General features: G+C 44.0%; 1 protein-coding gene across 3 annotated transcripts in view; it reads left to right on the top strand.

Annotated features, from left to right (window-relative positions):
* The window catches only part of PHACTR1 (phosphatase and actin regulator 1), a gene marked incomplete at its 5' end in the record, with an annotated part of 446,140 nt that overhangs the window by 372,797 nt on the left and 56,067 nt on the right, over positions 1-17,276 (top strand). For all 3 annotated transcript variants that reach the window (XM_080914800.1, XM_080914801.1, XM_080914802.1), the window contains one exon: positions 12,254-12,575. In XM_080914800.1, the coding sequence (XP_080770926.1) occupies positions 12,254-12,575 (322 nt within the window). The remainder of the gene's footprint in view (positions 1-12,253; positions 12,576-17,276) is intronic.

Below are 17,276 nucleotides of genomic sequence, written 5' to 3'. Positions count from 1 at the left end.
AATGACACCCCTCTCTCTGCCACCATGTGTAAGTATGTGTATGTGTGTATGTGTGAGTATGTGTATGTGTATGTGAGTGTGTGTGTATGTGTGAGTATGTGTGTGAGTGTGTGTGTGTTAGGGGAGGGGCACAGTTAGCTTCCCATCATGTATAGGATGTCTGACTAAGCCTTCGGTACTATTTTAGAAAGGTGCCAAGATGGTCAGGTTAGGATCTGCAGGCAGTGATAACTATGGGAGATGCTGGGTGTGGAGACCGTGTGCAGGACAACTTGGAAGAAAACAGTGGTAGCAGGTATGTATTAGAGGTGAACAAGAAGCACTGCCCCAGGAGCATGTGTATGAGGGGTGTTCTGCTCGAGAAATAGCAAGCAGTCCTTTGGGGCAGGAAAGCAGGATTCTAGTATCATAGCAATGAAGGCTGGGACTGAAAAGTGAGAGCCTTGAGTGCCAGAAGGCTTTGCCTCTGTAAGAGGACCTGAGCATCCTCTGTGGTTTCTGGGCAGCAAACACTTGACTTCAGCTGAACATGTCCCCTGGTAGCTCACATAGATAAGATAGACTCTGGTGCCATTAGTTGGCTATATATTGGGCATGTAGTTAGCATTAAACAAAAACTAGTGTGTCAACCTGCTACCCTTGTGTCTTGGGGTTTTACTGCTGTGAGTAGACATCATGACTAAGGCAACTCTTAGAAGAACAACATTTAATTGGGGCTGGCTTACAGGCTCAGAGGTTCAGTCCATTATCATCAAGGAGGGAGCATGGCAGCATCCAGGCAGGCATGGTACAGGAGGAGCTGAGAGTTCTACATCTTGTTCCAAAGACAAACAGAATACTGGCTTCCAGGGAGCTAGGATGATAGTCTTAAAGCCCACGCCCACAATAACACACTTCCTCCAACAAGGGCACACCTACTCCAACAAGACCATACCTCCTAATAGTGCCACTCCCTGGGCCAAGCACATTTAAACCACTACACCTTGCCTCTTTCCCTTCGACATCTTTTTCCAGCTTTTGCTTTACTTATATTATCATGGTTACAGTACATGGGGAAAGGCAACCCAGCACTTCTGCCCTGGTTCAGAAACCTTGCAATCAACACCAAGTACTTGGTGGAAAGTAACTAGGGATGGTGACATCTTTACATCACTGACAAGAAAGAATGATTTCTAGTGCTACGGTTCCTCTCCCACAAGACTGTGACACACTGGCCCGCACAAGCCACACTGACACTCGGCCTTCAGTGCCAGGCACAGATTGGTACCGCTTCTTGAAGCTAGCAAATTCAGTGAAGCAACTGAGACTCTTAAAGCTTAAGATAAGTCTTATAGTCATGCTGTTGACATATCCTCCACTAAAAATTCACATGGAAAACATCTTTTCACACTAAGGGCCCCAGGTTTTTCCCCTCCCATAATCCACCTTGTAGCTGCACAGACGATTTTGCACTTGTGTACACATAAGGAGAAACTACCTGCATAATACTCTCACCACAAACTGCGGAGGAAGGAAAAGAAGCATTGTTTTAAAAAGAGAAAGGTTTGCTCTTAAATTCTTGCAGCCTCCTGTTCCGCAGTCTGTAATCCGCATCTGTTGCTCTGGTGACAGTGTATGTGAGTAGATTTTTGCTTTCGGTAAAGGAGAACTGGGGAAGGCGGCCTCGTCTTCTTTCAGCATGAGATGGTGCAAGCTCCTCAAAGCCTTCACTCCCTCAAACTAGAGCATGTTCCAGGGTCTCGTGACCTTCCTTAAAACATCGGCTGTCTTCATAGACGATCCTCCAGCTTGCTGTTGAAGTGTTTGCAGCTCATATGTGGAATCACACAGCAGCAAGAAGGCATGAGCCAGTCTTGACTCCCACTGTGCTACAAGTTAAACTACCTTGTTAAGAAGACGTGCTTTACCCGAGGAGTGCATGAACAGAGCAGAGTTCTGAAAGATTTTGACAGCAATCCCATAACAACTTGCACAGGAAAACAGACAGGTGCCACAGACCTGATCGAGGGAGATTCTGCCCATTTTAATAGGTGAAGGTCCCCAACCTGCAGCCCTGTGCTTCTCAGCTCTCTCAAACATTTTTACAGACTGCCCAAGAGGTAAATTTTGTGAGAGGAAGAATTCAGTTTGCTGGGATTCCCTGCCCTGCCCAACTGATGTTCACAAGGAGACTCCATTGCTAAGGCTTCTCGGGAATCGGTACACCACATTTGAGAGTCAAGACTTATTCTTTTTTAAAACATAGAGTCCCTTTTCACATCCCTAGTTTGAACTCATTTATACCTTGACCATGCATAGCCTCCCGTATAGCAAATTTCTATATTTTCTATGTAGTATTTTCTATCTGCTCTAAACTTAAAGCTTTGATCCTGAGGCTGCATCCTCTAGGCAGCGATGGGAGTGTTCATCTCTGATGAGTTCATCCTGCTGACTAATTTGCATCCAATTCCCTCCCCGTTCTTATTCGTTTCACATATATCAGCCTTCAGTGGTCCACCATGAACGGGAATACTCTTCCAGCTGGGCTTCTTCCATGATATTTGCCTGTCCTGGGGAAGGCTCAGAGGGATAACAAACTCCCTGCTCATGACAGCCTTTGTCCATTGTCATAAAAGTGAACAATAGCACATGTTTTCATATTGGTGATTTGTCATGTCTAGCACACACCTTCTCAGTGTGCATTTGCTGGCACGATTGCCTTTATTTCATGGTAGTTCTTGGAGATGAGTCACCTGGCTATCACACGTAACTCTATTACTAAGACTCTAATTGAATTCCATGTCCTGCCAGGGTGACGTGCCCAAGCAGGTCAGCAGGTGAATGGACCTCATCCACTACCCAATAGTTCTCTTCAACGAGACGTAGTCCTCGTTGTCACCCTTCAACTGAGAAAAGTAAGTTTGAGAATGAAAGTGTTCACTAATAGAGGGGAAGGGGGAATCGCACCAAATCCATCTGCTGCTTTTGGTGTCGTCTAGGAAGGCCTTCGATTTCAGAATTCCAGGATTCCTGATACACATCACAGCTACCATTCCCTGGCCTGACATGGGCAGTACCCCCCTTACTTTTCTCTGCATCGCTGACCCTTAGAAGAGGTCTGTCAGAACATACTCCTTTTGACCAAAGCAAGACTTCAAGCTACCATGAAGCCCCTGGGGTGAGCTCATATGCTGAAGAAATTGATGATATTTTTGTTAACTTCCCCCTTCAGGCAAGGGGGCTCTGACACAGTACTATAATTTAAGTCCTAAGTATGTGTTGTATATGGTCTCTTATATCTTGGGGCATCTAACATGCTGAAAACAGGTAACAAATGACTGAGAAATTCTGTCAACGCCTTTGTGCATTAGGGACCGAGAACTACTACTAGCCATGGTGAGCACTGTTCCTGTGTTAGTAGGTACATAAGCCCCTATGACAGGTGCCAGTTTAAAAGTTCATTGGTAGCTATAGGAAAGGAGGCTTTAGGTAGATGGTTTAGATGCCCTTTCTTTGAAACATTTGAGACCAGACATGCTTCAGCCCTGGGGATTGTTTGAGGTTTTGTAATATATATATATATATATATATATATATATATATATATATATATATATATATAATGTAGTGAGACATCTTGGTGATGAAACTCAGATAGGATCGCAAAATTTATTTATTCCATATATACCTTGTGGGCATAGTCTGGAGGTAATTGTATCCAGGATTTTCAGTGAACCTGCCTTTTTACCTTGGTGCATTACATAAGTGTTGAACAGTGGTGCAGGCTTTTAGAGTAGGGTTACTCTGCGTGGTTTGTTTAACCTCCACTGACGCAGATTCGTGGCTGGCAGTCCTTCATCGAGAGAATCGATGGCAGAAATAATCTCACATTTTCATGTCTTTGTCTAAAATCAACTGTTGTGTGGGAAGGCCAGCCCTCTCGGGATTTAAGGCTCTGTGCCACTCACAGTTTGGGTTGATTTTCCCTGTTCCTGGAACTGGCCATTTTTGTCTCTTCTACTCCATCGGTAGAGCAAGCTTTATGAACACGCTGCATCTCAATCAGTCTGGCTACGGAAGTCAGTGAGCAAGCAGGGCTGCTTCTCTTTCAGCAGCCTGAGATCCATCATCATAAACGCCAAAGGCAGAGTGTGCCCTCCAGCAGAAATGGATGAATGTCACCTATTAGTAGATGCAAAGGGTTTGGTTCACTCAGGTCCTCTCCAGGTATGAGAGGCAGTTTTATCCCTGAGTTTTCCCAGCTAATGAGACTTAAGTTCAAGCTCCCAGTTCCTAATTCTGTTCCACTAGCTTTTTATAGCACAAGGTACAGGGTGCATCAGAGGCACACACTGGATCATGAGTGACAGCTCTTTTTTGCAGTCACCCCCAAGACTTGCTGTACAGAGCAATGCCAGCACACACTGTACCCTTGGAGGCCTACCTGACCCCCGTTATCCCACCTCAGGCTGGGAAGCATCAAGACTGGTGGATTCTCAGAAGCAGGACAGGAGTCCCTCACTGTAACACTGTGTATAATACATTTCCCAGAGCAAGGTCATACAGTATCGGAACGTCAACGCAGGCTGAGGGTGAGGCAGGAAATGTGCTATCGTGTTCATTGCAAAGTCACATCTCCACTGGTGAACTCTCATGGCACCCCAAGGACTTCAGTGGGGGTCTCTTACCATAGACCCTCTGATCAGTGGTATGGAGACCTTGAGAAATTAGATAAAGCTGCCTCATGGAAGATGCTCCTTTCACAGAAGGTGACTCAGCCATATGCTAGCTCAGATCTCAAACTAAACTGTGGTACTCTTGTACATAGATGGATGGATGAATGGATGGATGGATAGATGAATGGATGGATGGATGGATGGATGGACAGACAGACAGATGGACGGATGGATGGACAGACAGACAGATCAATGATGGATGGATGGATAGATAGACAGATACATAGATAAATAAGTACATAGATACATAGATAGATATAGATATCATTGCTTCTCGGCCTTTTGGCTAAGATCAAGTATATATATATATATATATATATATATATATATATATATATATATATATATATATATATATATTTATAAACCTATTTGCTCCTGGCAATAAAACTATATGACAGACATATAGCCTTTCCACAGATAAGAAACCTGAGACTGGGAAATGTTGAATGTCTTGGGCAGAGTCCTTGGTGGCAGAGCTGGAATTAGAACTCAGCGGCTCTGCGCGTTACCAGTAGTGACTGAACCTACCCATAGCCTGTAGCAGAAACCTCCAGGAGCCAACCCAGTACTCTGAGAGTAGCAGCTAGCTAAGTTCCATCCTAGAGAAGTCCTGGGATATTTTCACTTCACCTGAACGAGGAAAGAATTGTGAAAGAAAGTGTCTTAGTGGGTATATCTCAGGCCCATTTAGGTATAAGTTACATTTTGATTAGTGTCAGGGACCTGCCCCAGCCTTTAGAATGAATGGTACTGAGGCAAGACACAACATTGCACAAAGGCCAAAGACTAATGATCCTTGGCTTTGTAACTCTCTCTTACTGTTTTGTGCTAATAAGCTATGGTTTCTTTTCCCTCTAGCTTAAAGACCTCTCATTGGTCAGGCAAGAGGCTTGGAACTAATAAACTCTTTGTGAATCAGAGAAAAAAGAAAGGAAATGAAAGAATATCATTTACATAGACAGTGCACATGCACAAATACACACACACACACACACACACACATGCATTCATACGTATGCACACTCTGGTCTTGCCCAACCACCTGTCCCATCAACTCCACAAGTGTTCGTGCATACTTACATATGTACATATATACCTACACATGGATATATAGATATACACATAGACAAACAGACATATACATATATATATATTTGTTACAAAGGGGAAGTTATAAAAGAATGTTGATATTAATTCAAAACAGTAAATTTTGTATTCTACAAGCTCATTATAAGTTCAAAGCAACAGTTTCACATGACCTTGCTTTATTGTAGTGCACACCTGAGGCTTCATCCTTGGACCTGACTTAGAATGAATGCTTTTCCTGATCACAGATTTGTCTCAAGCCTATTTCTCTTTTTGGTGTAATTGTGATAGTTTATTTTATTCCTTATTATGTAGCCTTTACTTACTATTCTATGAGAAGTGGGTACATTCTATTCTTGATTTTAACTTTTTTATATCTTTCTAGTAAAACAGCTAAAACCTTCTCCTAAAACTTTCTTCCTAAAATTATTTAATCAAATCAGGAATTTTATAAAAATCATTGATCCATCTAAACAGCATTAGCTCATGAAGTTCATCTTCATGTTGATCTGCAAGGAATGTGCTCAATAGGGTGGGCTGATGTCCATGAATCATTAGGATATATAATAGTGACAGAAAAAGCACATCACTTGCAGGAAGCAATCCTAGGATGGAGTCTCCAAGAACCCTGCATTCTTAGAGCTCCCTCATCACAGGACATGCAAAACAGGATCATCTCCAGAAAGCTCCCTTATATGCCCTTAGCCTTTCCAAATGACTTCTGACAGATTAGGACCTCATTAGCGGAAGAAAAGCTGGATGGCACGTGCCCACTCTTCCCACTGACCTATACACTTGACGAGAAGAAATCATAACAACATTAGGCATCTATTATGTACCAGGCTCACTCAGTTCCTGGTGCTTCATAAGATGGGTAAGGAGAGGGGCTTCCTATGGGAAATGTTCAGCAGTGATGATGGTAGTATCGACAAGAATGGTAGATCCTGGGTATCATACCACCCTGTTTCTATGTCTTAGTTCCTCTTACAAGTCATGTGACAGGTTGATTCACCCCATCTTGCAGACTAAACAGCTAAGCATTAGGATGATTATGCAAAGCTACTGTAGCTTTGGTGGTGTGTAACATTTTCGAGAAGTTTGGATTATGTTAGTAGCACTTTGCAAAGTATCATCTCCATTGACAGCCGTGATCTCTGGATGCTTGTTGCCAGGGGAGACTCTGTTGGAGACCTGGTTTCTGAAGGTGAGGCTTAGAAGCCAGTTTCTCCCAAGCCTCCCAGTGAGGCCAAAGAAACACAACTTTGAGAAGTTGGTATCTTGAGCGGAAAAACATTTTTTACAAATTAAATGTTTAAGCCAAATTTTTCACCATTTGTATGTAAATTGCTTTAGCTTCAGTGGCTGGCCTATCAGGTATTTACTTCTGTTCGGGTTTTATTTCATACTTCACTATACATTGGGGGGAAAGAAAGTCTTTGCTTGAAAGTATAAAAATAAGAGAACGTTTGTTCTCCCTTCCTGAGAGTGAGCTCCGTTTAGAGCCATCACATCTTGAGGAAGATAAAGCTGTAGGCAGCAGACACAGCAGAGCTCCACCCAGCAAAGAAGGAGCTTTCCCAGTTGCTCAGCAGGAGGTGGAGGGGGCAGGAGGGAGTGGAAATGTGCAGCCATTTGCTACAACTGCTCCCCAGAGAAAAAAAATTCCCGTCTTAATTCAGAAAGTTTGGTTTGTTTCTTTTTTTCATATCCTAAGCAAATATTATTTCACACACTGATCATGTAAACTCAGCAGAATCCACATCAAGGTAGAAGGAAGGAAGTGACTCTGTGGTCCTTTGACTTCCAAACCTGTGCTATGTACACATACCTCCTCCCCCACATCTCTCTCCCTATCCTTCTCCCTCCCTCTCCCTCTCCCTCTCTCACTTCCTCTCTCTCCCTCTCCCTCTCCCCCCCTCTTTCCCTCTCTCTCTCTCACACACACATGCACATACACACTCACACATATACACACATAATAATCATAATAATAATAATCATAAATCACATTAATCAAGATAATAGATTTTTGACTTTAAAGGGGCAGTCTGTCATCTAAACTAGCAACAAAAACACGTAGAAAACTGTGTTTTGCTCCTTTTGTCATTCAAGCAGGGCACTGAACAAGGTGATAAGGATGCCTTGAGTTAAAGCTGTTTGCTGGTCTCTGGGCAACGAGACAGTTACAAACAGGAAGTGGTGATTGAACTGGTGGTTGTATGAAAATCACTTAGAACAGTGCTGTCTGGCATGTGGGTAAAAAGCATGGCATAGGTGAACTATTCCTCATCTAAACCTCCAGAATCTGAGATGTTTGAAAAGGCAGCATTTTTCAATACAGATGTGAGGCCATGATCCCTCCTGATGGTTCATTTGTATGGAAGCCTTGCTTCGTCGACAATTTTACTTAAAACCTCTGAAATTGGGATGAAGAGATGGTGCATCATTTAAAAGAGCACACTGCCCTTGCAGAGAACCTAAGAGATATTCCCCACATCCATATCAGATGTCTTGGAACCACCTGCTACTCCAGCTCCAGGGGAATCCAATGCCTCTGGCCTCAGAGGGCACCTGCACCCACATACACATAGCCACACACAGATATGCTCATAATCTTAAAACTAGTCTTTATAAAAACTTATAGTTAATTTTTTTGTTGTATATATAAAGACATATATGAAACATAAATGAATTCTGTGCTTGTGCTTGGACCCCATCTCCATTACATGGGTGCACTTATATTCTAAGACTCGGAACAGTCTAGAATGTGTAACATTAACGATTCTACCATTTCAAATAAAAGAGACTTGATCTGCCCTTGACCCAAATGTCTGTCACTGTGATTGCTGCTGTTACTGTTAATGCTAACTTGATTACATTCTCCATGTGGTACGGAAGGCAGGATATGACGGGCAAAGAAAGTTTGGGGGAGGCTTTTTTGTAGGCTAGACCTGGGAGAGAAAGTAGAACTTGGCCAAGAAGACATAACAAAATATCCCGAAACCACAGGGAAGAGATATACCACGGTCCAGGGTTTGAACAGCAGCAGTTGGGAATGGAGGGTTGGTAAAGGAGGTTTGCTAAGGATAGACCACCGGGTTCCAGGATGAGGAGGAGAGCCTTAAGCACTTACTTCAGTTCCTCACAGCAGATAGTGTGCTCAGGGGAAGACACCCAGAGGAGGCTGAGGAAAACCTCAGCAGCTTGCATGGAGGTCAGGAGGGTGAGTGAGCACATAAACCACCTTGGCAGACCAAGCTGAGGGTGAAGACCTGAACTTGTGTGACACCAAGTGAGGAGGATATTGGAGTGTAAGACAGAGATATGTGTCACAGAGGTAACTCCACCCAGAGGCTTTCTGAGTACCCTACAAAGCTTTCTTTCCCATAGCAGGGGTCAGAGCAAATCACTAAAAGTGTGGGCCTGAAGACCTTGAGCCAAGCAGCAGGTAGCCTACGGGAGGCCTTGGGTGAGTTTTAAACTGAGGAGCAACTTAGTCCTTTTTATGCTCAGACACGAGTTAGGTCAGGGGACAGAAACAGGCAGGTGGAGGGAAATCTCGGACTCCTGACTAGGGGCACTGAGTGTGACAAGCAGTCACCATGCTGAACGTGGTTCTCCTAGACAAGCTTGCAACCTAATACATGCTTAGCCCCACCTCTTCTCCAGGGCCAGATGAATTCAAATTCATGAATGCGAGATAGGAGAACTATAAGAGCTTTCCTAGAATGCTCTCCGAGAGCTGGTCTCATCATGACCCCTCTTAACGTGGACCACGTCGAGGGAGCTTCCATGGCACTGACACAGAGCCAAGGCTTGACCAGGTGCTACAGAAGAGAACCAAACACTGTGTAACAGAATGAATATGTTAAGTCTTGAGAGCCAGCAGATGAGACCAGTGATGCCCTTCAGTGGTTTCGCTGTTCTCAGTGTGGAACCCAGAGCTAATGAACCACATCCACAGCCTTTGTGGGGGGAGGGGCCAGGGGTTACTGGGGTTTTGTTGTTGCTGCTGATGCTGAATTAGCTTTTTAACATTAGCATACAGGGTGAAGGGTTCCATTGTAATGTTTTCAACTATGCTTTGATTCCTTAACCTCCTTCTTTCACTCCCTCCCCAGTTCTCCTGCTCCTCTCTTATTGCCCCCTCCCAGAAGACTCCCTTTTGTTTTCATATCATATATCATATACATTACCCTCACTGTGTTATTATTATATTTTATTATTATTATTATTATCATCATCATCATCATCATCATCATCATTATTATTATGTCTTCTTATCCCCCCCAAAGTGTTTTCCCCTCTCATGGTCTTGTTTCTTGTTTCATAAAACAGATGCACACAAATATACACTCACAAATGCACACTCATGCTCACAAACACACACATGCGCACACACACACACACACACACACATTTATATACTTACCAACCACACACGCATGCATACAGACCTAGGTCTCACATATGAGATAACATAAATGCCAAGTATCTTTCTGGGTCTGCCAAGCTCCTGGGGTTCTGAGACAGGCTGTTACTCTGCACCCCACAATGGAGTTCCTTTGCAGTCTTTTTTTTTTTTTTCTTCTTACAACTTTATTTAAAAAAAATAGAGATACATGTACAGATTTTTAAAAGCATTTTGGCATAAAACTATATGAATACATTCTTGTCAGTACTTGATTCTTTTAAAGGTTTGATAGTATATGTTGAAATTTTACTAGTTACAATGAGCATAAAGTGCATGTATAACAGAACGTAACATGGAAGCAGTCAGAGTTTTCTTGGTGTGTATAGATTAAACATAATGGTTTTTAAATACCAAAAATTACCACAAGGCTATATTCTTGGCTCTTGAGTTATTAATGATTTAAGGTCTTGGTGTACCACACTCTGAGAGGGTGCTATGCACTTACTTTTCTTTTATCCTAAGAAGAACTGAGGCTTTCACTTTTTGGTCTTTTTGTTTGTTTGTTTTTGGGTTTTTTTTGTTTTGTTTTTTGTTTTTTGGGGGAGACTAGTATCCAATTATCAGTGACTGCATATTAGGTCTGTTCTTTTGTGACTGGGTTACCTCACTCAGGATGATATTCTCTAAATGCATCCATTTTCCTAGGAATTTCATAAAGTCATTGTTTCTGATAGCTGAGTAGTACTCCATTGTATAAATATACTACAATTTCTATATCCATTCATCTACTGAAAGACATCTGGGTTCTTTCCAGCTTCTGGCTATTATAAATAGGGCTGCTATGAACATGGTGGTGCATGTGTCCTTATTATATGTTGGAGCATCTCTGGGGTATATGCCCAGAAGTGTAATAACTGGGTCTTCAGGTAGGACTATGTCCAATTTTCTGAGGTACTGCCAGACCCTTGCAGTCTTTCTGCCTCAGCTTTCTCCAAGTGCCCAAATTAGAAACCTGTGCTTAGCCAGGTATGTCACCTTCTGGTGGTTTGATTTGCCCATCCTTTTTTTCTTTTCATGACCAAATTATTGGGAAAATATATAAGTACTTCGGTTGTGTGTGTGAGGTATATGATAAACTACCAAGTGCCCTGAAGATCCCTCCAAAAAACCCTGAGTCATGCAATATAATCAGTCATGAGTGGACCCATCAGCCCAGCAACAATACCTATACCTCACCCCTACTTGGTGTGCCAAAGTCACATTCTGCCACCACTGAATCTCACAAAGCAACTTCTCAGTGACGGGTAAGGAACTGTGGTTGGCTCATGGTCACTTGTGGGGAGGGACTTGACCATAGGACTGGATTCTCTCCCAGGTCAGTGTAGGTGAGTTGGACCCTGTCAGCTAACAGAATGTTACTTTAACAATAACAAATATGTAGTCATTGTGGTAGGTCCCGTGAAAGATTTATCAGCTCATCTTTCCATGACATGCACCTTCCTGAAGCCATCTCACCTGGGCTGCTGAGATGCCTTGGGTCCTGAGACCCATGTCTCATGCCATCCAGGTTCCAGAATACTGTGGTCAAGAAACAACTAGTAAATATTTACCAAACAGCATCCACGTTGTGTCAAGGCCTTACGTGGATGCTTTGTATCCAGAAGTCCTATCTCTGTGACTGTGGTCCCAAGGTGCACACACATGATGTTCTGGGTTGAATGGGTGCACACACATGGTGTTCTGGGTTGAATGGGTGCACACACATGATGTTCTGGGTTGAATGGGTGCACACACATGATGTTCTGGGTTGAATGGGTGCACACACATGATGTTCTGGGTTGAATGGGTGCACACACATGGTGTTCTGGGTTGAATGGGTGCACACACATGATGTTCTGGGTTGAATGGGTGCACACACATGGTGTTCTGGGTTGAATGGGTGCACACACATGGTGTTCTGGGTTGAATGGGTGCACACACATGGTGTCTGGGTTCTTCAGTTCACATGTGCTTCTCACCCTCCCTTCTGCTGCAGATCCTGGCGCCCCTGTGAAATTGCCTTGTCTGCCAGTGAAACTGTCGCCTCCGCTACCTCCGAAGAAAGTCCTGATCTGTATGCCTGTGGGGGGTCCAGAGCTCTCCCTGGCAGCCTACGCAGCCCAGAAGAGCAGCCAGCAGGCCGTGGCCCAGCACCACCACACAGTCCTGCCATCCCAGATGCAGCACCAGCTGCAATATGGCAGCCACGGCCAGCATCTCCCCTCCTCCACCGGCACCTTGCCCATGCACCCCTCTGGCTGCAGGATGATCGATGAGCTGAACAAGACACTTGCTATGACCATGCAGAGGCTGGAAAGGTAACTGTGGGGAGAGCGCTGCTTGACAGAGACACAGGCTGGGGTGTGAGGGCCTCGTTCCTTTCCATAAGAAGGCTTGAGAGAGAAGTCACATCAAACCTGAGTTTGAAGGGACGTATAGGGGAATAGTACATTTCCATTGTCAAACTACTGAGTGATCAGACTTACTTAATACAAATGTGGGGAGTGGGTAAGGAACAACCTTGCAAGCATAAGGACCCAAGTTCAATCCTCAGCGTCCATGTGAAAGAGCCTGCATGATGGTACATGCTTGCAGTCTCGTAAAAAAAATAATAAAAAAATAAATAAATAAATAAATAATAAATAATTTAAAAATAAAACAGAGACTGACAGTTCTTGGGGGGCTCACTAGCCAGCCTGCCTAACTTACTTGACAAATTTCAGGCCAGTGACAACCTGTCTCAAAAAGCAAGGTGGGAGGTGCCAGAGAAATGACACACCTGGCCTTCTCACACATGTGTACAAGTGCCTGCACACACACACGCACACACACACACACACACACACACATACACACACACAGGAGTAATGTATATATATATCTATACTAGGCCATGTTTTTCCTCTAAACGTAGCCATTTGAGAAGGCTGGGCATGCGTGGTGATTCATAGTGATCTCCCCTGCCCCGATGTGGGGAAATGGGGAGAGGATAATCTTAGATTCCACATTATATGGCTTATTTTTATGTCATGACTATTCAGTGATTGCTGGAAACAGTTTAAATGCCACAGGAAGTGATGAGGGCAGACAAGGAGGGAATGGCAGGGGCAGATCAGGAAACCGGAAGCAATAGAATCAGATGATCTACATATGAGATATTGGTATCTGGAAGCCACTGGAATAAAAATGCCTCTGAATGCATTTTTGGAAGACCTTAAAGAATACTCCCCCCACCACAGGTCTGCAGTCTGACTTCACCAAGGAAGATCCTTCATCCTTGATAATATTTCTGACAGCCATGTGCCTAAGAAATGTCTGGGATCTCTCAGAATGACTCCAAAGCACGTTGTTTAACCATGCTCCCTAATGACAGGGAGAACGAGTTTCCATCCAAAGTAAGGGGAAATCACTAAGGGCAGTGATGGCTGTCTACTGAGACATCCAGACAGGAAAAGTGTGGCTTGAAAGGCTACAGAAGAGAACCAAACACAAGCTTACCATGGCTGCCTCCCAGCCAAAAAGATGTATGTTGAGAAGTAGCTACCTCCAAGGGAAGCTGTTGCCTCTGACAGTTCTGAATTGAATGTCTTCTGTTAATTCACTGTTGTTGGCCAAAGAAAAGTACAAAATTTAGTTTGGCTCCACCTACCAGTGTTGTTAAGGAAGGCAACAATAGCTTAAACTTGGAGTGACACCCTGTCACATGCCATACAAACACACTGTTCGTGGTCATCGGTGTTGTCTTTGAGCTCACACCACCTAGGGAAACTAAGTCAAGAAGCTAGGGTAGGTTGAGTAGGTTGCCCAATGCTACCTACTCAAAGGACGCCCCCCAAACTGCTCATTACCCATTGGCATCTGCACTGCAGAAATTGAGGACACACCTTTCGATACTTTTACAGCAATTAGACGGGGTCCTTTTGTTTTTGTTTGCTTGCCCGCTCCCTTGTTGACTCTTAAAAAGCTTCACTTTAAAGAATAGCATTTTATGTAAGTGTCCATTTTCTGACAGATTGAGAGTTAAAAGAAATTTTAAGAGATAAGAATTGTTACTGGGGGGGGGGGGGGGCTGGTGTGAAGGCTTAGTGGATAAAAGCACTGGCTGCTCTTGCAGAGGACCTGGGTTCGCTTCTCAGCACCTATGTGGCTGTTCACAATCATTTGTAACTCCAGTTCCAGGGAATTTGATGCCCTCTTCTGGCCTCTGTAGCAGCAGGCATGGGTGGGCTGCACATGCATACAGGCAAACACTCACACACATTAAGAGTGGATCTTAAAAGAATTGTTTTTCTACATGTGTGTTTCTAAAGCACTGCCCTGTATACCAGGATGGGAAGCAACCCTTCAAGCCATGGTCCTTCTACCTCATGCCCCTAACTCATGTGCTGTCTGTCTGTCTCTGTCTGTGTCTCTCTCTCTCTGTCTCTCTGTCTCTCTCTGTCTCTCTGTCTCTTTCTCTGTCTCTCTGTCTCTCTCTCTCTCTGTCTTTCTCTCTCTCTTTCTCTCTCTCTCTCTCTCTCTCTCTCTCTCTCTCTCTCTCTCTCTCTCAGATGGCTTTCTTATGTCTCAAATGAATTTTGATTATCTAAACAAAGATACCAGAGACAGCAGGTTAGGATATTACTAAACATATTTTCACTTCAAACGTGCCATTTTGCTGTACCTGTGGGGGTCTGTGATGTTTCAGTTGAATTTAGAGTAATGGTTTGCTCTCTCTGTAAGTCCTTCACTATGAATCAAACTTAGAGCAGACCAGGACAGAGGACTTGGGAGAGAGGAGCAGGGACACAGCATGGTGTTGGCAGCTGAAGCAAGACTGTCTGCATCCTTTGTAGCATCCTAAACACTGTTCCTGCCTTTGTCCCTTCTCAACTGTCACCCAGGCTAAAACATCGGCTCCCATCATACAGCATCAGGGCAAAGAGAATCAACACATACATTTACTTTGACAAGACCACTCATCCAGAGAGAGAAAATCCTCTTCCCAGATAAATACAAATTGGAAAGATTTTTCTAAGTATCCACATTGACCCCTGGGCACTGGCAAAGGTCTGAGAGCAGACCAAGGTCATAGGACACTTTGTCCTGTAGAGGGACAACTATTATCTGAGGCAATGGTCCTCACCCTCCAACATGGTATCAGCCTTCACTGTCCAAGTCTCACAGAAAAAGGCATGGTTTCCCTATCTACCTGACAGTTTCAAGGGACCCCAAAGGGTGCTGCAAGGAAAAGACGTATTACTGAATGTGACAGCATTGTGCCTGTGAAGAGTCATGAGCCATCCCACATTAGTATCATCATTGTCCCCTGAGACCTACTGGGAAGTCACCAGTAGAGCATCATTCCAGAATTGTATGTTATCTGATCCTGAAGACGAAGCGATGGGAGATCAATGTCAAATTAGACAACCCTGGGTTTTGACACATACTCTTATACCATCCTGTCTTGCTATGAAAGAGGCATAGGTAACTAAGCCATTCTGGATTGCATCCCTCTAATCTTCTCATTCTGGTCATGATTTGAGGAAGTTATGAAGCTTCCCTGTTGTCAGTCGGAATTCCTGGCCTCGATTCTGGTCTTCCTTTCCTGGGAACACTCTCAAGTCTTTCAAGAGAGCTGTGGCGTTCTCTGCCTATGGGCCTCACTCAGCCTTCTGACATCTTAAAAATTTTCCACTGAGATGATCTTAAAATATTTTCAGATTTTTACCCATCTTACCCTGCCATGTAGTTTACTTATATCACGGGTTCACCAGGCTTTGGGGAGGGGCATAGAGGCACAGGAACAAGAAACGTCCAAGGTCTGTATTTGCCCACAGGTGCAAAGAGGGTTCATATTTATCCCACCTCATGGCCAAGTGATTTGAATCTCAGACACACCGCTGTGTGACCGAAGTGTGTTGCATAGCCTCAGTGGGCTTTCATTTCTCATCCGTTAAAAACAAGGATAGCACTAACAGAGCAGTCTCATTAGGGTTCTTTGTGAAGATCAAATGATTTTAATCAGTTCTAATCAGTCAGTTCATTACACAACATACCATAAATGCCCAATAAATGGTGGTGAGCATTAAGCAAAATTAGATAGCACATAAATTTTTTCTTCAGTGCCTCTAAAAGGCACATGGCAAATGGATTTGATCTGATCTTATTGGAGGCTGTGTGTGTGTGTGTGTGTGTGTGTGTGTGTGTCCTTGAATTACATGGTCTTTATTTCTCTTCTTGAAAAGTGATGTTTTACCACTTTAACTATTATGCTGGGTTTCTTGTGTTTAATCTCTGCAGTAAGATCCAAACTCTAGTTGGCATCCATCCTAGCACTAGGACTTTTGATCTCAGCCACTCACTCTTCCTGAGGTCAACCCGTTCCGTGCACTCAGCGCTCTCATTTCCTGTGGGCAAAATGAAGTGGGATATGAAGGGATTCTAGAAAGATCCTCAAGGGACCTATGCTTTTAAAGAAGTCTTTCTTCCTTAATTAAAGGCAAGTTCTTACCTGAAGTTGCTCACATAGGAACCCTAAGGTCGTCCATGGGAAGCCCCGCATCTGACTGTCAGCAAATCCTATCCATTCTGCAGCATAGAGATGCCTGCATCAGCAGCCCTGTCCCCTGGCTCATGATACCCCGCCCTCCTCTGCCTATTCTTACCTATGCTGCTGCAGTCCTCTCCTACCCCAGCACCTGCCCCTTCCCCCATCTCCAGCACAGTGCTCAAAGAGACAGCGTGGTCCACTCAGGAGTTCATACACATGTTTACCAGGGGATGTCTTTAGAGCACCACAAATGGGGTGACCCAAACAACGCAGGCATATTCTCTCCTAGCTCCAGAAGCTGAAAGCCCAAGATCATGTTTTGAGGTTCTCCCTTCTGTGTCTTCTCAAGGTGGACAAAGAGGGGGTAAGAACGGTCAAGTGTGGGAAGTAGGGTTATATCTGCTTTTATAATGAATGTACTCTGGTGATAAGGATCCTGCCACCTTGATAATGCCAATCTACTCATGAAAGCAGAGTCTTTGTGACC

The sequence above is a fragment of the Micromys minutus genome (genome assembly GCF_963924665.1).
Source record: "Micromys minutus genome assembly, chromosome: 1".
In the NCBI taxonomy this organism is placed as follows: Eukaryota; Metazoa; Chordata; class Mammalia; order Rodentia; family Muridae; genus Micromys; species Micromys minutus.
The sequence above is the reverse complement of the archived record's forward strand: the minus strand, read 5'-3'. Positions and strand labels throughout refer to the sequence as shown.